The sequence below is a fragment of the Protomyctophum bolini genome (genome assembly GCF_963924005.1).
Source record: "Protomyctophum bolini genome assembly, chromosome: 7".
NCBI classification, from domain to species: Eukaryota; Metazoa; Chordata; class Actinopteri; order Myctophiformes; family Myctophidae; genus Protomyctophum; species Protomyctophum bolini.
The window spans coordinates 20,388,176-20,415,723 of record NC_137868.1 but is presented as its reverse complement, the minus strand read 5'-3'; the positions used below and the strand labels follow the sequence as shown (position 1 = coordinate 20,415,723).

At 43.7% G+C, this 27,548-nt stretch overlaps 1 protein-coding gene across 1 annotated transcript in view; it reads right to left on the bottom strand.

Moving 5' to 3' along the window:
* tsnare1 (T-SNARE Domain Containing 1) overlaps positions 1-27,548 on the bottom strand; it is a 121,799-nt gene that overhangs the window by 85,322 nt on the left and 8,929 nt on the right. The window contains exon 2 of the mRNA XM_080767205.1: positions 11,062-11,183. Within this exon, the coding sequence (XP_080623331.1) occupies positions 11,062-11,146 (85 nt within the window). The 5' untranslated portion in view covers positions 11,147-11,183. The remainder of the gene's footprint in view (positions 1-11,061; positions 11,184-27,548) is intronic.

Sequence of the window (27,548 nt, the reverse complement as noted above, 5' to 3'; positions counted from 1 at the left end):
CGTGCTATTTCTAGCAAGTCTCAAAGACAATGGACAGCAGAGTGAGAAAATCAACACATTCATAAAAGATTCACCTTGAGTTGACTGAAGAGGGCTTTGCACTACCCCTCCCTGCGCACATGCACGCACACGCACACGCACACACACACACACACACACACACACACACACACACACACACACACACACACACCCCTGTCTGGAGGCGTTCCGCTCTGTTTAGTGTGCTATCACGCCCCTCACAGCCAGAAAGCACAGCAAAAATGCAGAACCGCATTAAATCACTATCATGAAAAGCTCGCCCCAGTTTCTATGCACTTTGAATGCACCATGCTGTTCAGATACTACAATTTGTCAGGCATTTTTCTTTTCAGATGATTATTTCCCCACAATTTTCACTTATTCTGCTCAGTGTGAGGGGGAACATTTGCAAACAGTAAGTCAGCATTCCATACTTTCTGTATATGTTCCTATGTTGTACTGTACATTCTACAAGGATAATCACCTCCAATTACTGTTTGGATAAGGGAGATATTTTTTGAAGCAAACATTGGTTTCTGCTTTACACATGCAGTGTTGCCATGCCATCATGATTCATGAGACTCAAGTTACTTTCAAATGTGTAGGATAAAACACTAAAAATATCAAGCTGCCCACATTACTTGGCACGATGCAGAATTGACGTAAATCATGACCTTTTCACATAAGTCAGATACCGACCGTAGGTATGACAAATGGAGTCATTACACTGAAGGTGTGCTCAGTAGAGCACATATCTCCACCAGGAGGCATGCCTTAATGATAATACTGATTTATGCAGTCAAATGTCTAGCCATATGAAAGAGTAGCGTGCTATGTGATTAGCACTTGTACATCATCTTCTCTCTTCATCCATATCTTTCTCAAACACTTTCATTGTCTGTTTCTCTCTCTCTCGCTCCATCTTTCTTTCTGTATCAACCATGCAATGGCAATTTTTGGGGCCGCACATTTAAAAAGGGACAATGGGTTCTATAATAAAGGATTGTGATAAAATTATGTCTTAGGCATTTATGATTATGAGAGAGGAAAGGCCATAGAGGGGGTGGCATGCATGCTGTCATCACTCACTACTACGACAAACAAGTTAGTCAGTAACATAATATAATTCTGTAACATATAATTCTGAGCAGATTTAAGACAGTCATTACAATTTCTGTTGCCTTGTGTCCAAGTAACAGTCAATCAAAGGTTGCAATTTGAAATGTAAGTGTGGGGTGTGAATCCTTCTGTGTGTGGCACAACACTTATCTTATGATTATAAATTCCTAAAAATGACATAATTACATTTGTTGACTGATTTGACAAATATTCTAGAATTGCCTGCTGTCAGCGTTCACAAGACATGATACTGGACCCCTATGGGTCTGTAACTCCAAGAGGGTTATAGGAAGAACCAAATATACCCCAATCTACACTATATGCTCATTTAACTGTACCACAAATTGGAACAAAAGTACACCTGAAAGTATAAAAATAGAACCAAATGAGTTACAGACGCATAATGGTCCATTTGGACATCAGTTCAAATCAACACATTTGTGCATGCATATCTTTTAAGCAACCAGAGCAGGAGAGGGGACAACTGTATGGTATAATGTATTATGAGCTGCCTGGCATTCCACAGTGTTCTCTCCACTGGACCAGCACATGGCTGCTGTGCTGGGCTCTCTCCACTGACAGCTGTCGGTGTCCAGGGGCTGACAGCGGACGGCCGGACGCCCAGAACTTTATTTGGAAACATATTGTGCATCCATTCATGAAACGATTTGCACCAGCAGGGAAAGTGCATCAAACCAAAGAGAAATGTACATTTAATCTCAAATTAAAATTCTATAAATTAGCATATTCTCATCTGATCTTGAACAGAATATGTCAATTTAAAAGGCACATACATTAATGTTGCTGAGCTAGCTCAGAACACACTGCATGTCACTGCGAGTATAAGACAAAATATAGTATTGTACATGTATAATTGTTTGTGTATGATCTCTCGTTGTGACTCTTTGTATTCTATGTGGAAAGATATGCACTTTCTCACGTTAAGTTTATTTTAATGCATGTCGATCTTTGCCAAGGTTATTGCTCCTGAAAATGTATGCGTTCAAATTCATAAGTAAGAGTAACCTGACTCTGTCAGATGGAAGATGCTTGCATCATTTTTATTGTGACCTCAATACCGACCCCATCTGGCGGAGTCAGGTTAACATAAGAGGGCATTGCTCCCTCAAATATACTCAAGTTTGCTCAAATAGCAATAGCAGCAAATGTTTATCTTGCCGTTGAACATAGACCACCAATGTCATGTTCTCATTCCATGTCTTATGAATAACCTCCAGTTGCTGTATTATTTAACATTGTTAGAGACAATGAACAGGATTTGTAGAATATTTTCAAACATGTAGGCTACATGAAACCAATTAACAGATTATGTAGGCCACTGTTAACATTGTCTGCTAAAAACGTACAGTACTGTATGTATGCGTTTATTAATAGCTATCTATGTTGTCTGCGATTGACATATAATATACAGATTTTATATCGCATTATATGGATCTTCTATATGGCTCTTTAATCGAAAACTAAACCGCTGTCCGTTGTGCTGATTTCTGAAGTTTCAAATATTTCCGTTTCTCGAGAAAGATAGCTAGTGTGAGCTAAAGCTAATGTAGCATTGCACAAAGCGGGGATTGAACCCGAGACTCCCACTTGCCAGACCAACACGCAACCTACTGTACCGTGCCAATAGGGCTGAGCCAATAGGGCTGAGCCCGATTGGCAGGGCTGTTGTGGGCTGGGTCTTGGCTGGGAGCTAATATCACCCCCCCAGTCGCTGTACATAGAGGGATCTCTTTTCGGCGATTTCCTCTCTCAAGTCCATCATGCTGTAGTGGTGTGGAAACACATTTTGAAAACAGGGATCCATAGCAATGATCCGAGACCCTGCTGCAAGCGTGGGATCATTAACTAACCGTTAGATCGCCTGTGATTATTCAATTAACATTAGGGTAAATGTGTTTGTAACTAATTGGTGCGTGTTAGGGGAGAGACAGGCAGAAAGGCATGGCAGTTGTTTCTCTGTGAATATCGTGTGTCCGAGTTCGACACACACACAAAGCATACATTTTGAACGAAGGCAGACAGTGACGTGTCTTTGGCCACTGGCCGTGTTTTTTCCGTACTCACTGCAATCGCTCCATATTTGCATCACAGAAAGGGAAACTGCAAAAGCTGGCTCTGCTGTGGGAAAGTAAAGCTGTGCGTGGTTGTAAACGCAGAGGTAAAGTCAGTGATGTATCACGGCCACAACGCACAGGCGAAAACGGCAGTTCAGCAGTCTATGACTTGGCCACCCGAACTGTGCACAAACTTGTCAATATAGAGCACTATAGGGCACAAAAACTTTCTAGAACTAAAGGATGAATCAAAACAATAGCCATAACTGTTGTTGGAATTTGGCAGAAACATGTTAAGCTGTAACAATTTACTTCAATTTAGAGCTCTGCCCAGCAGATACACTAACATTTAGCATCCTGCTCAGTTGTAATTAGACCGAAATTAGTCAATACTTTCTGTGTAAGACAAAATAGGCATGATTGTGTGGATTCTTAGATATTTTCTGAATTTGTGCATCAATTGCAGAGGTTTCCTCAAATGTTTTGTATAGGAAAAAAAAACTAAATCTTAGCTACTTATTGGGAAATGCTGGGATAGTAACATTATTATTATGAATTATGAATTATTATTATCACATAATGTTTGTTCTGCAGTGTCCAACCCTGATAACCTTACAAAAATAACAATCAGAAAGAAAGAAAGAAAAAAAAAAAAGAAAAAAGATTTGAGTAGCCACATTTGCCAGGTGCATCCACTGCGTTCACACAATGGTGCGTGGTGGAGCTCCGTGGCTGGGGTGGGGAGCAAAGAACAAGAGTTCTAACTACGGTTGTATACATTCTGGATGACTGCCAGAGGCACTGTTAAGCACTGCCCCTGGCAGTCAGGAAGAATGAAATAGAACTGACGTTTCCATTAACTTTTGCTTTCTCACAGTAAGGCTGTATTAAAGTATTAATAACTTATTAGATGTTGTTCAATATGTTATCTTGTTGGGGGGGAAAGGTTTAAAATAGATATTTTTTTCTTCTTTTTTTTACAATTTGCCTGTGAGGCAATGCTTGGCAGTGACTCAGTGAGGCAGAAAGCCTGTTAGCATAATGCTGTTTATATAAAATCCCTGCTTATCCTGAATGTTTGCTTCAATTTAACTTGATGCATAGTTTATAGTGAAGGTTTCATGTTAAGGTCTAATGTGCAATAACTTGTAATGCAATTTGTTAAAATCAATTTTTATCAAATTGACATCAAACAAAGTATTGTTCAGAAACCAGTATCAAAGTCGAGTCGATCAATATAAAAAAACTCATACCCAGCACCTACACCTACCGTCAATTCCATACTGTCCAAACCACGAGCATTTATGTCTACCATTACTATTCATGTCTACCATTACTATTCATGTCTATTGCATTACTGATGAACAAACTGAAAGAAAACTCCACCAGGCCAGGTCAGTTTGTGGCCTCCTGGTGGTGCCAATGTGCCAATGTGCCTTTGATGGCAATTGGACGATTTGAGGCATTTTGTTCCAAAAATGTGTTTTGCAAAACAGGCCAATAGCCAAAGGGTGGGATATATTCCTCAGTCTAGTAGGAAAGTGCGTGAAAGATTTCACGTAAATTGCACGTTCATGATTTGAGGCTTTTTGTTCAAAACGGGCCAATCCTGCAAACTTGCCGATGTTAGCCAATTAGGATGGAATATGAAATATCGGACAGATCCGTCTTGAGCACATGAGAGATACTGTGAAACAATTTGTGAGATTTTTGGACAAAATCTGGAGTAATAGCAAAAAAATTGGTTTACAAAAGTCGGCCTCCTGGTGGCGCTATAACAGGCCGTTCTGGAAAATTTGGCGCAGAGGTTCATCGTTGGCATCTAGGGATTGTGTGTGCAAAGTTTGGCATCGACCAGGTTAACGGTGCCTGAAATTAGCTGGTAACTAACGGACGGACGGACACACGGACTGACGGAGTGCAAAACATACTCTCTCCCCAAGCCTGTCGGCCTGGTGGAGACAACAACTGCAAATATAAAGGCAAAAAGCTATAGAACGAAAATACATCGCTTGGATGCACCTGCACCAAGGACCTATCCTCAGTGATGTATCCCAAGGTCATCAGGGTTTTGGGTCTCGCGAACAACAAACATCATACCCCTCTTGGGTGACCCAGCCGGGGTGATCAAGTCCCGACTTACGTCCCAGTAGCTACCCTCGATCAGACCCACTAGGGAAAGACCAGGGCCACACAATCCGTTGGATCCACTCCGGAACTACTCTGCCGGGACTGGGAGGTACAATTCTGGCATGTGGAGGGACTAGGCTCTGTGGGTTGACTCCTGTCCGGGCCCCTCCTGTGTCTCACCAGGTCCACTCCTGCTCTCACCAGGAGTACCGCGTTGCACCAGACTCCCAGCACCAGACGTGATTTCTTGAGCTGCAATGGTTCTGCAGGCTCCACCTGGGCAACAGTGGTATACAGTATACTACTATACAAAATGGTGTTCCATGCAGTTAATTTGGCTATTACAAAACATTGGTAGATTCAGCCATCACTCCCTAGCAAAGTTCCTCGATACTTAAGAAAGTTCAGAGTGCATGCACAGAGATCTTATATTCTACAAAGACTTGTTTTATTTTACAGAAAAGGAAATTGACCCTTTAAGTTACTACAGGGGGTCTGCCAAATCCTTTGTGTGATAGGATAGGAACTTCTTTAATTATCACCTAAAGTTCTGTCATGTTCTTTCATTTGTCTGAAACTTTTAAGACATGAATATATGTTTCCCTAGCACAATAATCGTAATTAAATGTAACAAAAGGGGCTTTGTACCGACTAATCTCTGGCCAGACCCTTATCCAGAAATGATTCCCCTTTGTTTGTGCTGGAGGCAAGCAATTATTTCTTAGTGTGGGTGGATACAATTAAGAATAAGGGAAGGAAATACTTTATTGTCAGAGATGTCAATAACATAAAGATATATGTTGAATTTCACTGCCACCAGGATGCCTGATGGCAATGCCAGTTCACTAATACCACATAAAACTTGTGAGTTGTAAAAAAACAAAAAAACAAACAAATCTAAAGCCAAGTTCAGAGCTTCAGACCAAAGATTTTCAATGAGACAAAACCGTTTTAGAATGTCACAGAGGTCTGGATTACCCTGTTGCAGGTAAGCTGATACCCACCGACTGAGTCACATGAGATTTGACTTGAGACGTCGTAAATAACAAGTTTTCAGAACATCCTTTGTCAACTGTTATCTATCACTTTTAGGTGATAAGCACTTCAGAATAACAAATATGCGTTCAATTACTTTTTGGCTGTTCAATATTCTATCAGTTATTACACTGGCTTACTCCAAGGATTTGTAGACCAAAAAGCTAGAATCAAAAGTGAGTGCGCCCATATCAAATAGGTGCTGATTCTGGAGAAACTCACATGGTTTACTTAAATGGCAACTTGGTTTTTTTTAACCAAGGTTCATATTTTATGTTGTTATTGGAGAAAGTAAAAGATGAGTGTCTTTCTTTCTTTTACAAAATTGTACAGCGATGTCTTTATTTTCATTTACTATAGTCCTACTAGACCCAAATAAATTACATTATGGCCAAACTATAGTTGTCACAAATGTTACTCTTGAGAGGGAAGTCTGGAGCACTCTGGTGGAGCTGTTGCCCCCGTGACCCGACTACGGATAAGCGCGGTTGAAGATGGATGGATGGATGATCTGACCCACCATATTCAACGGGGGGGGAAAGCATAAAGTTTGTTTCCATTGCGGTCCTTAGTATGAGGTGTGTATGATGTCATGTTCTTGTGGTGAGTGCATGAAATGTATAGAGTTCATGATGTGCCAATCTGGGAACTAATCGGCAAAAAAAGGATAAAACCATCTGCTGTTTGTGGCCTTTGCATTTACCTCTGGGGAATGTGGATAACAGGATGTTGGCCCGTTTGTTCCACCCTCAGCCCCACTGTTCCGGCGGGGCGCCTGTTTTCATTCCCACTAACAACAATGTATACAAGTGCTGAATGCCCCTTCAGCATTCAGTAGCGCAGCTCGGTATCTGTTCTTGAGAGATTAATAATATGCTAATGCAATCCTGGGAACATGTGAAGAAGTCTCTTGAGTGGATGCGTGGGTGTACCTGCCACAAAGTACCTGCCCCCCAAAGCGTGGAAGTGAATGGAATGCAAATGTTTCAGTCAACATGCGCGAGACTGCACCCTTACACGCGACACCTCCCGTTTTCTTTTTTTAACTAAAGTATTATCACACGATTTTGCAACCCATTTTTTTCACCCAGTGTCAATTATCTAATGTAATCCTGGGCACTACACTTCCGGTGGGGGCAGCGGACTGACCTCATGCTTCTATGCATGAGGAGTCCAAGCTGCTTCTTTTCACCTGACAGGGGAGAGTTTCCCCGGCCAGACATAGCGGGTGGAAGGAACACGTTATTCCGACCAGATCCTTTCCCCTCCATCGGGCGCCCCGGCTGGCCAGGGGGAGGTAGTTTAGAGACCAGGATTACTGCATGTTTTTTGTGAGGGTACTACCTACCCTAGGGGACACAGGGAGAACATGCAAACTCCACACAGTTAAGGCCCTTTCGCCAACCCCGCCTCGGGTATGGGCACTGATGACGCGGAAGAGGGAACACGCCCCCAGCCCCCATAGCATCCTCAGCGGGAATCGAACCCAGTACCTTAGCTGTGAGGCGACAGCACTACTGACTGTGCCACCATGCCCCTCGACACCTACTGTTTTCAAGAGGTAACAGTGGGTCTTTTCAGTGGGAACCATTTTTAGAGCCAGTGATATATTTGGGGTGAATAGTGACAAAGATGACTGTGGCAGTAGAGCATGGTCTAGACACTGTCTGCCAGCGGGGGACACGCCACGGAGGGTTGCTCTGCAAACTCACCGGCGCACCTGCAGCTGATCACTGCAATTAGGTCACACAGGCAGGTTATGGTGTCGAGCAGAAACCTTGTATGACCAAAGCCATTACTTTGGGGGGGGGGGCTCCAAAACTGCGGTAGAACATTGAAGCTGCCGTCGCCTGGTGGTCAAATCTGAGATTGCAGGACTTCCGCATTTAGGGGGGGGGGGGGGATCTTCTTGTCATAATATCATAAAAGGTTGAACAGGGGAGAAGATGCAAGGTTTGTGCCCGACCAAGAAACGTGTCCTCTAACCCACAGTCTGTCTGTTGCCGAGAGGCAAGACACACACAGTCTGATTTAATCAGTCAAACTAACTGCACTCTGGGCTGGGTGTGTCTATATGCACCTGTTGTGTATCGATGCACACAGGATGAGTCAGCCATCCACTGAGTACTGACACGCGCACACCCTGGAGAGCCTCTTCGACTCAGGCCAGTTGTGACTGCTTAAATCAGTTAATACCTATGCTGCAATGACAAGACCAAAAACCCAGTTTTGAGCAAGAGAGAGGCTTATAATTTACCGTTGAAAGGAGCCTTGGTTTACCCTATAGAATGTTGCCGAGGGTAATAATATCTTATGGAATCGGGTAAAGTGCATAAAATAGCATTTCTCAGTCAAATGCACAAAATCAATAACACACTGGCCTCCATAATTTCATAACGTGGAGGAAATAACACCTACCCTGCATGTGATGGCCGTTTGGTATGTGGAATTTATTATGATTATGCAGTAGTGGAAAAGCTTATACCAAAAATAAAATATATGCTCAGACAAAGGAGGTGTGCAGCCATGCTGAGTTGGGGGGTTGAAAGGTTCGCCAGAGAGTAGAGAGGGAGAGCTTAACCTAACCGACAGCTCCAATAGAGTCTTAACCTGGGCTTTGATCATTTCCTGAGCTGCTCTTTAGATCGCGCAATGGAACAGACGCCACACACCACAAATCTGACAGGCTCCTACTCTGCGCGCGCGCACACATGCACGGACACACACACTCTGCACACACACACACACACACACACACACACACACACACACGCGCACGCACACACAGACACACACACACACACACACACACACCCCCAACACTGCCGCTTGTGCCCAGGCTTCAACTGTGATCAAAGCCCCCCTCTCTCACACAAGTGAGGCTCCCATCTGTCTACCCACAATACAAACACATAGAGGGGTATAGCGAGTGGAGCGAGAGTGGCGGGGTGGGATGGGGGAGCGTGGCTTGTCAGTTTGAGTGAAAGAGCATATTTTACTCCTCACAGGAGTACAGTATGTGGGAGTTTGTGGAGACAAAAAGCTTATGTGATGTTTGTTTTTTTCCCCTGTCAAATCCCCTCTTCCTTCACTGTGTGTTTGTGAAATGCAATATAATGGCTTACGCCAACTACCCCCCTCGCGTGTCAAGCGGTATCGGCGCGAGACATACATTCTGTATGTCGCAGCGCGGCACAAACACACATGAAAGTGAATACTCTTTCTTTGCATGCTGGCCAACGGAGGAAGTTCTTCTAAGAGCCATTAATGTTTGTTCTTCTCCTCTCCTTTCCTCCTCTCCTCATTCAGGGTGCTTTGGCGTGACATATTGGCATATGGCAAGAGCGTTAACATCGCTAATGCATTAACCCTCTCTCTAAATGTCTCCCTCTCCCATTCACACACACGCACAGGCAGAGGTTGAAAACATGCCCTGCCTCAGGGGTCGAGCCTTACCTCTTACCCAATTACAAGACTAATGTAGTCAGTGGAAAGATCAAGCCAATGAACCTGCTATTCACACAGCTTAACCCTGGCGCAAACCTGATGCTGCACATAAGGTCAGACATGGGACGGCACTGCTGGGTTTGCATTTATGCGTAGGTAGCCAGCATCGACATGTAGCATAATACACAGGAAATAGGAAAATAAATGCATTAAAAAAAGAAAATAAATATATAGACATTTTAATTTCAATTCAAATTCAATTGGGAAGCGTTGTGCCACTGCCTGGTGTCCGCATGGCATTATTGTCAAAATTATATAAAAAAAAAAAAAAAAATGCTATTTATTTACTTTATTATTTTTTTTTCATTGATTTTACATTGCCTTGGAAATGTTTGGGGAGCGCCATACTGAGGTCTTGACACAGCTGAAGTCATGGCTTTGCATTCATTTATGTGCCGCCAGTATCATCATGGAATACATGATGACACACACACACACACACACACACACACACACACACTAGATTATGCAGCCGAACACAAACACACACAAACACACATCGTTACAGAGTCATGAGCCGTCTGATTGCTCTCGCCAGGGGGTTGGAGACAGTCAGTTCATTCACAGCCTGCCGCCACGGGGGGCAGATTTTCACTGATCTAAAGCGACTGCTCACCTCGCTCCCCCTCTCTGTTCACTGTAAGAACGTATACATGTACAGTACGTGACATTAATGAGGTCTCCGCAGTAGTAGGCTATATGGCTGCAACGGTTACTCGATATAATGGATTAGAACAAACAATCGATAGGCCTAATTGATAATTTCATAAAATAATGAATACATATTCTATCCCTAGTTTAGGCAAATCATCATGTAGGTAAAATGTTTTGTTTGCGATCTACAAGTCCACAATGGGGCGCAATGCGACGTGCTCTGATCGCTCCGAGTATAATAACGCTTTGAATGAATTGATTCACTGACATTACATTTTTAAATATATACAACAATTACACTTATCGGTTATTTGATTGATCAAAAAGTAATTGATAGAATGACCAAAAACAAAATAATCAATAATTGCAGGCCTAAATTATAGACGAATCCGCAGAGCGCTGTTGAGAAATCATAATTGCGGTGTCAAGATGCACCGCAACAAACCACAGTCATTGGGCAGTTACAGGACAGGATCCAACAGGCAACAAGGCTACGTAGTATGAACGTTTCTGTATTTACCTACTGGCTGGTAGCCCCGACTCGTCGGGCCTCCGAATGGATTCCGGCCACCAAAGGTGCCCCCGTCGATGGACCCGTATGACATCCTGCTCCACAATTAGCTGTGTCTGAGCTTCAGGCGCCTGGAGGAAGAAAACAAAGCCGGGAATCAATGACATGACAGAATGCATTCATGCTCGGGTCAATAGCACACACGTGTGCTATTGACCCAATCTTTTTCTAACTCTAACTTCCTCAAAAAACACTTGTTCTTTCTTTAAATTAATGTCCCACTCGGTCATACATCAGAGTCACACAAAAGCATGAAAAGCAGACGCTTGAAGCGACACGTTTTCAGCTTTTGCAATGTTTGAATTTGAATCCTGAAAAGTAACACTTCTTTGTTTGTTTCCACCCGACAGAGACAATAATATACCATTGGTTCCCAAACATTTTCAGTTGAGACCCAAAAGTAACATTTGTCTCCCCATGACTTGGGGAGACAACTTACCAAAAAGGAATGTACCATTTGAATTGTGTAAAGAGCCAATCTACAAGCTCAGTGTGTTGCAAACTCACAATGTGATGTGAGCTTGTAGATCTTTATTTTCACTACTAACGCTTTTTCTTGGGACCCACACAAGACGAATGTAGTCAGTGGAAAGATCAAACCAATGAACACTCCCAAGTGGAAAACACTCCAATATACTACTATACTATCTCTACACAAAATTTCCTCGACAAAATGGGTCACATTGCAACACATACAGTAGCGTGTGACTTTGTAGGTGTGCTGTTTTTGCCGAATGTTCACCCCCGTATAGGGTAGCTACATGTTAACAAACAACGCCGGTCTCAATCACTGCATAGATCCATCCCAGTCAGAGATGTCACATTATGCAGAGGTCATAAATAACTGCACAGAAAGAGAGGGTGTCAAGTAACGAAGATGTGATCTGTGACATACAGCAAGTCAACACCACTTGATCAGCATCCCACGACACAGCGTATTTGTGTCATGTGTGTGTGTGTGTGTGTGTGTGTGTGTGTGTGTGTGCATATGCGTGTGGGTGCGGAGCATGGGTGTGTCTGGGCGTGCATGGCCTTATTACTGTACATATTGCTATGCTTGTGGGGACACGATAGAATCACAAACATCGACTTAATGGGATCATAAAATAAATGTTCCGTCATTTATTTTGGAGATTTTTTGAAGATTAGTTTTTTGCTTTTGTGCCTTTTTATTTGATAGTTACAGTCAAGACGGACAGGAAAGAGGAAGAGAGAGAAGGGGAGAGATATGCAGAAAAGGTGAAAAATCATGAACGGGACTCGAACACGCAACACGCTGTCAGGCCAGAGCATATATATGTGGCAAGCGCCTGGACCACTATAGGCCAGCGGGCGCTCCAGGAGAAACATTATTTTGTGGAAGTTAGAGTTAGAAAAAGATTGGGGCTTTGGCATGTATCGGTTAGGGTTAGGGGGGCTTCCGGGTGGCTCATACATGTTGGTCGGGTTCCTGTTCTGTTCAGCAGGGAGCGGAAGGCTCCATACATGTTGGTCAGGTTCCTGTTCTGTTCAGCGGGGAGCGGAAGGCTCCATACATGTTGGTCAGGTTCCTGTTCTGTTCAGCGGGGAGCCGAAGGCTCCATACATGTTGGTCAGGTTCCTGTTCTGTTCAGCAGGGAGCGGAAGGAGGGCAGGAGGGATAGTGTGTTGCTCGGCGTGTGTTAACACCCTCCCGGTGAAACCCCTCGCTGTCATGTGAAAGCAAGCGGCTGGTGACTCCATGCGTGTCGGAGCTGACATGTGGTCGTACACACCAAATACAAGACCAAAACAGTTTGGGTTGGCAAGTTACAAGAGTATGTATACTGTACGTATGTATAGTGTACATGGGGTGGGATTGGATGAACAATCAACCACAATGGGGAGAACTTGAAAATAAGAACACAACACACAAAAAAACAAGGTGTTTCAGTAGACAAGGTTGGCTTTAGTTTTAGAGTTAGGGATGTTTAGGTTGAAGGTAGGATTAGATTGGGCCAGTATACAATGCGGTGTTGAGGTCGCCAACAGTATAGTAATACAAACCCGTGTGTGACATGACGTCAATGTGGCGATTATTTTCTTTATTGCTTTATTTCTGATTGTCTTTAATGCTTTGTTCAAAGCAATCAGTGAATCACTATATAGAAAGTGAAGTAGAAAGTAGACAAATGTGCAGAGATGGCCATGGAAATAATAATGCACGCCTTCCCACTCAGCTTTCCACGTAATAAAATAAAATAAAATATAATAGGGATGAGGTCTAACCACTCTCTCATTAGTATTTATGGTAATATTATTGACCACTCATTTTGTATGTCTGTGGCAAAAAACTAATGTTTGAGGAAAATGTACATCACAAGCCGGCATGTTGATTAGCCCTGGTGTGTGTGTGTGTGTGTGTGTGTGTGTGTGTGTGTGTGTGCGGTGCATGCATGCATGTGTGTGTGTGTGTGTTGTTAGTTATTATACACAAATAAGAGTGTGAGTGTTCGTGTAAATACAAATGAAATCCATCAATGGATCATGGTGTGGTCGGGGCTTGGCATCAGAGATGTGCGCCAGCTCCTGCTGAAAAAGGTTAAATAATGTGAATGAGCCGACATGTGTTTGGCCCGTGGCGAACGCATCCAGATGTCACAGATCAACACAACATCCCTCTGAGAAGAAACTCTCTCTATCAAAAGGTCATATGGTACTACACAGTAAAACCCTCTGTGTTCACTGATACATAATGGTCGCTGTGAAACCTTGCATGATATATCTCCATTTTTCAGCTTCATGTTTTTTACTTTCTTTTTCATAGGCCTAAATAAATGCCGTTTTTACTTGCGTATCAGAAATAGCCAATTTACAAGCTCACAGTTTATAGATTGTGATGCTGTGAGCTTGTTGCTTCTTGAGAGCTTGCACGAATGATGACACGCCAGTTTGAAAAGGATTGAGTCTGTCCATAAATGGTAAATGGTGCATAGCACCTTTATCCAAGGCGCTTTACAGAGATTGTGCATTACATTCACCCATTAACACACACATTCATACACCGATTGCGGCGGAAGCCATGCAAGGTACCAACCAGCAGGGAGACATTTGGGGTTCAGTGTCTTGCTCAAGGACACTTCAACATGTAGACAGCCGGGAGGAGCCGGGATTCGAACCACCGACGGATCATTGGACGACCTGCTCTACCTCCTGAGCCGCATGCAGTCGTCACAGTATCCATACATTTTACAAATATTTATCTAATAAAAATCATCACTTAGACAGTGTGACTGACTAAATTATAATAACTACATTGGATCGTTTTGGAACATTACTTTTTCCCCATTTCCTGAACAGTAGCCTAATGGTTCAGTACATACTGCATAAAATCCCCAGTACATTCATTCATCCATTCGTAACTCTGAGTGAGTAGAATTCTTTAAATTTTTTTGATCGATTGAACACATTAGTCAGAAATATAAACAGCACGTCAGACATCCCTGTAAAGTGGCTTGGATAAAGACGCTATACATTATAAATGCACCATTTACTATGAACAAAGGAGAAAGAGGAAAAATGCCAGCAGTGAATTACCACTGCGTGAAAAGAGGAGTTAACGGGAAATTATGGGCACTGTATTTTGCCCGTAAACCTCAAGTTTAGCGAGCATATACAGTAATATACGGTAATATACAGGTGTGATGGTACAATTCGGGAGTTTACCGGAGTTTGTTGGAAAGTTTAACGGGAGTTTCCTGTAATACACACATCCGTATTCCATGTTTTTTGCGAATGACACCTCCTTTCGATGGGAATCTACATTTACCTCCTCTTGTGGTTTCCTGATAGTGATACATGTTTTGATGTTTGGTTTTTTATTATTATTATCTTTTTAGGTACATTTTGAAAAGAAAACCAGTGATTCATGTCCGTTAATGGATGGTGACAGGGCATTCTACATTTTGGTGTCAGAGTAGTATAATGAGAACTTTCCCATTTGGTTCCATTTGCACACACTCAGAGTTGCATGTAGAGGACCCCCGTCACCACTGTGTCTTTGTCTGCGGCAGTGAATGAATGACAGCTATTCAAATGAGAAGGCCATCGTTATTACAATACTTATTTGTCCTATTGTGTATCGGGTGCGATTGTGAATTTGTGACGGGTCTGTGGCATGTGCATGCATGCAGACTGGCATCTGTGACTTTCTGGGATGGGGGTGCACGACAGAGGACAGCGGGGAAGAGATGTGTTCTCGCAGCCGACATCAGAGGGAGACAGATTCACTGGGCCACAAGCACAAGGATGTTTAATCCGATTAATTTCCATAGAGGAGGGAGATTAATTACTTTTGGCAGTCCATAAACAATCTTCTCTCCGGTTGATTTGGAGCCCAGTGACTGTGGTGTAAATCCACACACTACAAACAAACACACACACACACACACACACACACACACACACACACACACACACACACACACACACACACACACACACACACACACACACACACACACACACACACACACACACACACACACACACACACACACACACACACACACACACACACACACACACACACACACACACACACACACGATTTGCTTTGTGTGCACTTTTATTTATCAAACACTGGGTGGGGTGCTGGGGCACACATCGGATGATGTCAAAGGAATAGGACATAAGCAGTGGTCATGCAGGGGGGGGGGATCCTGCTTAAACGCGTGTTCACATGAATTCCATGAGGGCTTGAGGGCTGTCCCATTTTGAAATAGTCAAGTCAGTGAGGGCTAGCTGGCCCTTTATGCACCTTTCTGTATAAAAGGTCCTTACAGACGGGCATCAATTAACGCAGACGTTGTCGCCTGGATCATACGACAGGTCTGCTCCAGGTCTAGAGAGCTGTCAGTTGCGGGCGGATGGTTGAAACGAGCATGCGCGGCCGCGCGTCAATTTCACCGGACCGCGCCCACGTAAGTCTGCTTGCGTTGTCGCCCCTCGACTTCTCTGCGCGTACAGAAACAAAAATGCAGGTCTCATTGAAAATGAATTACTAGGCGCTTTAATCGCTGCCCGTTTGATAGGACCTGAAGTCTGCATCGATGCAGACTTTGCCTAAGGGAATTACCCACAATTCATAACGTTGTTGCAACATCAAATACGGGGATACCAGGGGAATCATCCGATCCTCCCGATCAGAATGGCAACAAACAGTAGTGTTTTCTCACCATTCTCAAAGACTGGCACAATGGAGGAGAGATACATCTGCTTTTGATATCCCCCATCCATGGGCATTCATTTTGGCTGGTGGAGATATGTTTTATCCCCATGGTTCTGGTCAGATTTAATTAAATAATATGGATTTCGTTTAAAAAAAGTAACCCGTCTGCCCGGTATGTTTGATAGTCATGCACGCAGGCGCACGCAGGCGCACACACACACACACACACACACACACACACACACACACACACACACACACACACACACACACACACACACACACACACACACACACACACACACACACACACACACACACACACACACACACACACACGACCTTACTGTTCAGTACAGTGTTGGACTATAAATCGCCCCATGTTTGTGTTTTAGTTACTCACACTAGTGGAAATTGAGGTCATCAGAGCAGCACAGAAACACAATAAATAGTTGGTATACCACTGTGTCGTTACTCACAGCCACGACGCAGGGCTGGAAGAAGTACTCCCAGTACTTTTTACGTAAGTAAAAGTAGCAATACCACAATGCAGAAATACTCTGTGATGAATAAAAAAAAATTGGCATCAAAACATTACCAAACAAAGGACCAAATAAAAAGCACCTGACCACTTCAAAAGTTGTCAAACGCTTATTAAAATGGCGGTGCAAAAAGATCACAACACGTTGCGACGTGAGCATATACTGTACATATGTTACTTTCAAATACTGTAGGCCTAGATGAAGTATAATCTAAATAAATATTATGAGCATACTTTTCCAATACGGTAATTGGCAGTGAAATAACAAAAAGTGCCATAGACGTATGAAGTATCAAAAAATGGAAATAAAAGTACCTCAAAACTGAACTTAAGTAAAGATACTTGAGTACTTCCCACACTGCCTGAAACACAATAAGTAGTGGGCATAGCATTGTGTTGTTAGTCACAGCCATGATGACACTGTGGCTCTCTGCACCTGCTCTCTGCACCTGCTCTCTGCACCTGCTCTATGCACCTGCTCTCTGACCGGAACTCTGCACCTGCTCTGACTGGCTCTCTGATCGGCTCTCTGATCGGCTCTCTGACCGGAACTCTGCACCTGCTCTGACTGGCTCTCTGACCGGCTCTCTGACCGGCTCTCTGCACCTGCTCTGCACCGGCTCTCTGCACACTCACCCGTCCACCAAGGCCAGAGGCCCACATGATGATGTCATCAACACTCACCCTGGCCTCTCTGACTCAGAGCTTACGCAGCATGGACTTCCTCCATTAGCACAGTGACAGAGGGTAAAACCACACACACTCAAAACCATTATCACATAAGAATCATCTGTTACATTGCGGTAAAGATGTGTCAGTGAATGCAGAATCGTCCGTCCGTCTGTCTGTCCGTCCGTCCTTCCGTATGCCCGCCCGCCCGTCTCTGTCTGTATCGCTAAATGTAGTCAAAGCTTACCCACATGTTTTTTCTTCCAAGCCCAAAGCCAGGCATTATGCATTGTAATAACATTTTAATACTCTTTAAATGTATGTAGCCCATATCCTGAATGTCCTTTCTTTCGGCTCTTAACACACTTCCTGGCAAATGACAATAATGGAAAATAACAATGGCAATGAGATAGCCAGCAAACAATATTCTACCTCAAAAGCAAAGAGAAGTTTACAATGTAGCTCCTCTCGCCTATTTAAATATGGATGCACTGATAGACGCTGTGAGAGACCAATAAGTGAAGTGTCCGTCATGTGAACAACACAGATCTTTCATTCCAGTACAATTAATGTGTTGGCCAGAGAGTCTAATTAGTATTCAGTCTCTTCGAATCAAAAAATAATGTGTGAGAGAGAGAGAGAGAGAGAGAGAGAGAGAGAGAGAGAGAGAGAGAGAGAGATGGGGGGGGGGGGTTCAAATAACACATGAAATCTACTATTTACTGTATATGAGACAGTAATATATTGTATGTGCAGTGTAAAAGTGGTGAGTACAAACACATTTGCAGCCATACAACAGCCAGCTACACAGACTGCCAAGTGAGTCGAAGGCAGCTTGCAGCCCTGTGTGGCACTGCATCACTACAATGAACCTAGAGGGCGAGCAGGGTGGAGGGACTGTGTACCCCCATTCTGCTCACAGCTTTCATTATCAGCAGAGCAAGGCTTAGCTTAGCCAGAGAGCCAAGCAAATGAGCAGAAATAAGCTAGTGCGTGCCCTGGACGCAAGCGATGGGCGAAGGTTTCATATGTCTGTGTGTGTGTGTGTGTGTGTGTGTGTGTGTGTGTGTGTGTGTGTGTGTGTGTGTGTGTGTGTGTGTGCGTGCAAGATATACATATGCACGTATTCATGTCTGCCCACACAGTGGGCGCCCGTACGCGGCAGGTTATTCATTTCGACAGCTATACATTAAAGGTGACATCTTACGAGGGAATAGTGAACCTTACAGTAAGACCCATTTTAGATTTCACCGTCTCTTCCCTTCATGAACACGACATGTGTTGCCTGCGCACTCGTTGGTGCACACGTGTGTCTGTGTTTGTGCATAATCTGTGTCTTTGCCAGAGCCTATATTCGACCGATCACATGATGACGGGACATTCTGAAATTGAACAATGACCCGAGGACCCATTTTCAACCGTCCCGAGCTACTGTCTGCTCCTGCGCCAGAATCAGATCCTCGAGACACGATTATTAACAGTGACGATACTCGTCTCACACAGGCCAAACAGCGACCCTTAATCAGCCAGTGACCGGGTCACTCCGACCAATCTGCTCCTTCTGTCGTCAGACATCAAGACGTCCCGATTCCAGCGCGAGTAGAACGACCCTGTCGAGTTGCGGCATCTCAGAACCACACGATCCAATTAAGCGCATCTATCAGGTCTATGGATACACTGTACGAACGTGTTACGATACGATTCCTTCACCCACCCAGAAATGTCTGTTGGAATTATTCCCATGTCCCATAATAATGTGAAATAATAACGGCCCCCCCGTTTCTGATCCTAACGCGTATCTGTAGCCCTGCGGTCCTGTCCTATGTCAGAAGCAGATCTGTGGCCCTGCGGGCCTGTCCTGTCAGAAGCAGATCTGTGGCCACGGTGTCAACATGGTCAATAGTCGCCATGCATGCCAGATAAAACAAAAACCCAGTGGAGGAAAATCATTACAGCCAGGCCACCCCAAGGCAGTCTTTAGATATCTCCATAGGACGCTAAATGGATCAATAGTGAGGTATTACAGAGCACTTAGCACTTTGCAATTTGATATTGAAGGAGAGATAATGTTTCTTTCATTTATTTTTTATGGCACTACAGAAGCTGATCAAAGCCGTCGTCTGGTTTGATGTGCGTTTAGAGACCAGACGCATGCCCGCTGCGAGACGGGATGATGGGATCAAAAGGATTGCATTTTTTTTATATATATGTCTGCTGTATTTTGATGTTGTGATGTTTGAACGTTTTACAGAAAACTACTTGATAAAGGGAACGACAACTCTTCAAATACTTTACTTATGTTTAGCTGCATGCTGGTGTTGCACACAAACAATAGCAGATGTACAAAACGCTGCTCGTGAGCTTGTTGTAGATCTGCTATTTTTGGGTGTGAGACACGATGCGTAACCTATACTGCTCAGGCTGAAAGCCTCTGTGTGTATGCGTGTGTGATGCCCTCTCTCCCCAGATGAGGGACTGAGCACACAGTGACAGTGACTGAGAAGTGGCTGTGCTTTCATCTCTTCTCATATTCTCACCTTCAGTTGACACAGACAAAACCCAGGGATTGTTCATGTGAGTTTACAGAGAAGCTCTCTCTCTCTCTCTCTCTCTCTCTGATTCCATCAGCACTATTTAAAAAGGCAAACAAAAAAACAACATCCTACGCATCACAATGTATCAGAACAGTCAGGGAAGGGCAATGTGTGTGTGTGTGTGTGTGTGTGTGTGTGTGTGTGTGTGTGTGTGTGTGTGTGTGTGTGTGTGTGTATGTGTGTGTGCGTGCCGTGCATGCGTGCGTATGTGTGCATGCGTGCGTGCGGGCGTGTGTGAGAGAGACAAGGGGAGAAATCTAACAACAACAAAAAAACTACGGAAAAAGAAAATAAGCCCACACCTTTGGGGATAGGGGGGTGAAATTGCCTTGTCACACAAAAAAAACAAAAGACTCATTATTGAGATAAATCACTCCATTCTGTTCCAAATATAAACTCTGCCTCAACTCACCTGGTAGCTGTCATCCAGAGAGAGCCTCCACAGGCCCTACACTTTGCTCTCAGGAGTGCACCGTGTCAGGGTGAGGGTATACAGGGGTTGGCTCTAAAATTATAGCTCTAAAATTATAATTTTAGAGCTGAACAGATTATGTTCAGCCCGTGGCACTTGACCTATAGCCTTGACCACCATGCTGATTTGCCTTCTTGTGCTAAAGGACCCACAAATTGATATGTATTTGACTGCGGCACTCCATCTGAAAATGTGTTGTGCCAGGGACCCCCAGAATAATTCAATTCATAATTCATAATCTTCCAACACTTCCCCGCACGCGCACTCACACACGCACAGGCACGCACACACACACACACACACACACACACACACACACACGCATAACTAAACAAACACCCAGCTGGCTGGAGGAGGACGACACATGCACTGTGCCACATACTGTATGTATCCGCGGTGCAAAGATCAGGCTCAAGGCCACAAAATATATTCATGTCGAGGACCTCCAATATTTACAAGCAACTTCGGCGCTAGCCATGAGGGAGTATGAATTTAATTTTATAGATCTAAATTCGACCCTAGGACCTTTCCAGAACCGACTTCGTTTCTGCTCTAAAGTAGCAGTATATGAATCGGCCCTTAGGGTTAACCTGGTCCAGTGTTCTCTAACGCCCTGCCAGGCGCTCCTCTGCTGCACATGGACAGAAAATTCCACTGCACAAACAACATAACACCAAGACAATAGATGAAGTCCCCAGTATACACAGAACCATATCAGCAAGGCAGTGTGTTTAGTGCAGCAATGGCTGAAGAGATAAAACTATTGGCATGGCAAGTCTGATATGACGATTTAAGAGATGATCAGTGTCAAATGTGCTAGTGCTAATTAAACGTGTGACTTGTTGTCAGTGTGTATTTAGTTTAAACTCTCTCTGAGTAACGTGTAATGTGGATAAATTAAAGTGTACAGTATTTGTTAAAATGTCGCTTTATTGTAGACACGCCCACCAGTTAATTAACACCTTGATTGCCCGGGGTTATTTAATCCATTAAATCAGTGTGCCCAGCGATTTATAGCAGAGCACTTTTACCGACGAACCGGATGTTATCCCGGATGGAGCAGCTAAAGGCGATCAACAACAACGGGAGGTATGATTACATCTACCGCCGCTAGCGACTGGACCGCGGTGGGCCGTCTAACACATAAGCTTAGAATTAGACGTTATGATGTAGATCAAGAGTTATTAACGTTTTAAGATTTTCAGTCTCGTCGGCTAAACGGGGGGAACATTTTCGATGGCGTCCCACTGTTGCGCAACATTGAATGTTGCGCAACAGGCGTTCCCAGCCTGCAGCGGTTTTCATATCAATAATCTCCGTCCTATTAATCAATCTCTGTCTAGGGCATCAGACTGTACTAATTAATAGGACGGAGACCTCCCTCTGGGGCCCTTAAACTGTAAGTATGCCTGGTTTGCCTGGTGGGTGGAGATGGGTGGTGAACTGAAGCCGCAAGGGGGAGGGGTTAGGGGAGGGGTGATATTGCGATGTCAGTATATCACTGTTTTTTTTCTTTGGCACGTTTGACTGTCAAGCTTTCAGCCTCCAGGAAAAAACCCTAAATACAAAGGGAAGACATCATTGCACATAACCACACCAAGGGGTCTAATAAAGTCAACTCATAAACACATACATAATCACGGCACTCCATCTTTAACTATGATTACTTACTATATTTTACTAAGATGTTTTCATGGGTGGAAGGTTAATTGTGTGATTATGGTGAACTTCTACATCGTCCTGGAGAAATTGTAGCGAAACTGTTTTGTTTGTCAAAAGCTTCTCCAAGACTTCACTTTACAGTCGACCAAGTTAAATGTTACGCTGAAGCGAGGTACTAATTAGCTTCATGAGCTCCAGCACTCAGCAGCAACCCTCACCAAACCAGAATTTGTGCAACAAACAAAACACAAACAAAATAAGCCAAAGAAAAGGGTGAATGAACCAAACTTTACATACCGTAACAACTAACCAAGCAGTAAATTAGCCTCACCCTACTGTATAATTTTTGGTTCAGGAGGACACAATATGCTGTAATCCTAGCGCTCTGGAAGAATTCATTTACAGTGTGTGCCGTATTATTTGAGAGGCAGGCCCCCACATTGCCATTATTGTTCTCTGGCTATAGGGATTCATAATGAGATTGTAACATTTTATAATCAAACAAAGCAGTGTTTACTGCATGATGATGTGATAAAGAAAAACATGATCCCATTACACCCTCCCTTATGAAAACAGCTGCCTATTTGCGCCGCCAAAACATTCCTTTTCTCTGTTCTAGCTAATGGCTAATCTTCGATCAATGGCTAATGTGCGTCTGAGATGTATCTCTAGCCTCTACACAAACATGTTTTCCAGTGATTACAAGCATGATGCTGCAAAAAAAAGAACGCCAGCTAATGATGACACGGTAGTGTGAGTGAACCAGCAGTATCATTGTCTCTTTCTCTCTGCTTATCGGCCCATGATGGTACGCTCCATATCACTGACTGATTCTGATCTCGCCCATCTACGGATAGGTCTCCTCTGTTTCCAGCAAGGAGTGTACTAGGTTGGAGGGAATAATGTGTGTGTATACGTGCGTGTGTGCAGAAGGCTCTCTTTGAACGGAGCACAAAAGAGAGCGTTATCTCTGTTTGTTCTCTGTCGCAGCTTTGTCCCTGGGGAGGTAAATAGTAACAGCAATCTGACCTATAAGTCACAAGGACAGGGTTGGAATACATAGCGCGCGCCACTGCTTTCATGTAGGTTGATGTCTGGTATGCTCTGAGAGACTTCGGGTTACAGTTACACGTGTATGCATTGTGGTATCACATGCAGACACATGTTGCTGACGGCTCACCTGCCTTCAACAGAGAAATAAGTGGTCATTCGATATTGAACTAGCATCGTTTAAACCAGACCAGACACCGGATTATTTTGTCACAGGCTTTTGAGCCATCCACTGCCTACTACTACACACTGGAAAAGGTACCAAAATCACACTTGTGTAAAATGAGGGGCGCTCTTATCATCATAAATCGCACATTCTGTGCTCAGCCACTCAAATCAACGCTATGGGGTACACACATTGCTCAGCCAATCAAATCATCGCTATGGGGTACACATAAACACAACGCTGGGCATAGGAGGGGCTAGCGCTCCTCAAAAAACAATTATATATAAAATATATAGCTCAAGCTTAATTGAAATGTGTGTGGCGGGGTTCCCTACACCTAGAAATGCACTTGGCCACTGTCCACCACTGCTTGTGGCAGCCGACAGAACGTGTCAACTCATGGATGTATAGAGCGTCGCAGTCCCGCCCCCTTTCATGACGACGCCAGGTCCAGGAAATAATTCCCAATGCATTTTTCCCATAGACATTTCAAAAAGTATTTATTTAAAATACCTTTTAAGCGTCGTACAAAGCCAACTCGAGTTGTGACAAATATGACAATAAACACAATATTTTGGACCAAACATAATTACAAAGAAGAAAAACAAGAAAAAAAAGTGTTGTAACCTGCCGTTTTTTTCTTCTTTCTAATTATTTGTTCGGCCCGAAGATTTTTGTTTGTTGTCATGATTTCTCACAACTCGAGTTGGCTTTGTACGAGGCTTAAAAGGTCTTTAAATAAATACTTTTTGAAATGTCTATCAATTCCTGGGCCCTAGGGCGGGACTGCGACACTCTATAGGGCAGGTCTATAAAGGAATTAGAAAACCAAAATACGGTGAGCAGTCAGACAGCTAAGGGCCAGGAGTGAAGTGAGCTGATCACTTAACGGGGGAAAAGGCAGGGGTCATCACGAGTAACTTCCCTGTCACACGCCAGCTCTCCATGTTGCCTAATTGGAACAACCGCTTTAATTGGGTATGGGAGCCATGGAGACGGCCGTACTGTCTGCAAGTTAATTGGCTGAAGGGGAACCCTTCAGCAGGAGAGGTGGGCCAGAATGAGACGGCTGTGCTAGTGCCTCGACCGAGGCGTCAATCTGCGCTCTACGACTGACACTGAGGCCTTTGAGTGGCCCCCGGCAAACCTTGCAGACATCGCTATAGACCGACAGAGGATGCAGGTTTAGGAGAAAATAAACATTGCAGCTTCCTTTAATCATTTGTAACTCTCACCGCAACGTTACGGGGAGGTGAAGTGCATTCATGGCCTTTTCATATGTGCAGACAAGCGTCTAAAATAATTAATTATCAGTCAACGACGCGCGAGGACCTCAAATGAGATCTTGTCAGTCATGATCGATCAGTGTGGTGTTCGTTTTGTCTGTCTCTCTGTCTGTCTGTCTATCTGTCTGTAAGACACTCAGTCAGTCTTTTGGTCCTTCTCAGCCTGTCTGTCCGAATTTCAACAGAAGTGCTGAATGGCATTACATTCTCATTCTGCTCTGCTGATTGCTGTCTGAATGGTACATCAAAAACTGTCTAGCCTAAAGTAAGTTATTATACCTTTCAGGTCAGGAGAACCTCTGTGTATGGATGTTGCTAAGAAGTTGAAGTTTTTCAGAAAACTTAGGGGAGGATTTAGCACTTTTTTTAAGGACGTGTATAGACGTCCTGGGATTCAAAACCACGGGATGCCTTGGACGTGTACTGTATGTCCTTATGTATGTTTTATACAGCATATTTTTTATGCAGCATACTTGTGTTTGGCGCATGCGCACTGCCGTTCACTTCCTTGATTACGGCTCCATTAGAGAATGGCTCATAACTCTAAATCTAGGGCGCCCTCCATGGTTTTGACCAAAAGGTCAATATTCTGTCTTCATTGATGAGTTCAGGAATATAAATGCTTCTAGAGAGACTTTAGATGAATCAGCATGAGGTAAGAACTGAAGATTATGCCTCCCGGTTTTGGGGGGGAACAGTTTTAAAGTGTGTGTGTGTGTGTGTGTGTGTGTGTGTGTGTGTGTGTGTGTGTGTGTGTGTGTGTGTGTGTGTGTGTGTGTGTGTGTGTGCGCGCGCGCGTGCGTGCAGGCCAGCATCATCACCTTACAATAGCAACAACTATAGTAATAATCATTATAATGATAGTAGGGCCTATCATATTGTTAAGCTAAATGTCACGTAGTAAAAGATGCCATGAATATAAGGTGCTAGAGTGAAAAGTAACAATGCAATTTAGGGGTGCTGTGGATGACAAAAGAAAATGTATAGGGGCTCGCTGAGCCCAGAACCACTGCTCTAAAGGAACAAAAAATACATTTTAGGTGACAGGAAGTCTCACCTTTCTTGGGAGTGAGTGAAAAATAAACTGTAGATATTAGTTTTTTCCCCCTTCGCTTCTCCAATCTGATGGGCTCTCAAATTGACAACGGGTCGACAGAAAAGGCAAAGATTTAGGACACGGTGTGACAGGCCAGATGAGATACAGCCGGTGCTTTGAAAGATGACATGGCCATTAATGTCCAATGTCCATTGATAAAAAGTTAGACACCGCGCACCTCTATTAAAGGCATGACTTTGCGGGGCCGATTCCCCCGAAATGATTTATGTGCTTTTGTTGTGTCTGAAAGGAAACAGCTGTGTCTTTATTAGCAAGGCAGGTGTCTGGGCTGAGGAGACAGATTGGCTCGGCGATTGTCAATAGCACTTTGGAGACGCGTTGAGTCCACATGATCCGCAGCGAGACGTGGATGCTTACTGAGTGACCTTCACTCGCCGGGGCAGGACTCTCATGTGCTCTCATTTGTTTGAAAGGACCTGAAAAGGTGGCGTTTTAATGCACTCATTTGATTGGATTGCCAATGACAGATTGGGGAGATAAGACAAACAGGGTTTTCTGTAGTGCATACACGGCTGTCTAGCATGCATACGAATGACACGGCGCGGAGCAGGAGATAGTCCTGGGACCTAGGGGGAAGCTGCTCGTTATTCCACAAACTCTTCTCACTAATCTGTGCTTAGCCGTATACTCTCTCGCTCCTCCTTCTCTTTTTCTCTCTATCACTCTTTCACTGATTCCCTATATCTATCTCCACCCCTTTCCTCCATCTGCATGTCTCTTATTTACTCTCGCTCTCTCTCCATATGGCAGTCGTGTCTCAAATGGAAAGCGGAACACGAGGTAGACTTTATGTGACCTCCTTTTCACATGACCTTTCAAGGAAAGAAAAACAAGGCAGCTTTGTTCGTTATACGTTCACGCCAGGGTTTGTGGAACGAGCATCCACACACCTACTGTCTCTCTTTTTTTTTAAGTTATTGTCAGCCAAATGAGCCAATTATATTTTTAGGGTGGCGGCTCTTCAGAAAAAAATAAAGGGAAACTCCGCACACTCAGATCTGCGCACAATCAATGTATTTATTTAGCAAGGTTTCGGCCTGAAGAAGGTCAGTAGACCGAAAGCTTGCTAAATAAATACATTGATTGTGCGCAGATCTGAGTGTGCGGAGCTTCCCTTTATTTTATTCTCATGTTCCCTTTGTGGCTCCAGCACCTTTCTTAAGTTTTTTCAGCGGATGAGCGGTGGTTCTTTTTCCAGGGTGGCGGCTCTTGAAAGACCGTGAAAGTAAAAAGTGTGCAGGATACTTCAAGACCCGTGATTGAAGTTGCAATAATGTCCGCGAGGATGACTTCATGGTCAAAGTGAAACGCACCCTGGTCTCATCTGCCGCTGGAGTAATTTACGGTCCAGGGGCTATGGAGAAATCCATAGGTTCACACAGTTCTGGGGCTGTGGACCCCAAGGGGAAACATTAGACAGGGGAAAAACATTATATATATATATATATATATATATATATATATATATATATATATATATATATATATATATATATATATATATATATACACTTGGTCGTTAATTTCCAAATTTGAAATACACATAAATAAATAATAATAATAAAAATAGCAAAAATAGTGTTGTTAATCCATTTTGCAATAGTTAGCAACAGGAGAGCTATGGCTTTTAGGGGTCCTTGACACAAATGTTTTGGGAAATCCAGAGCTAAAGTCAACATGGTGTATACACT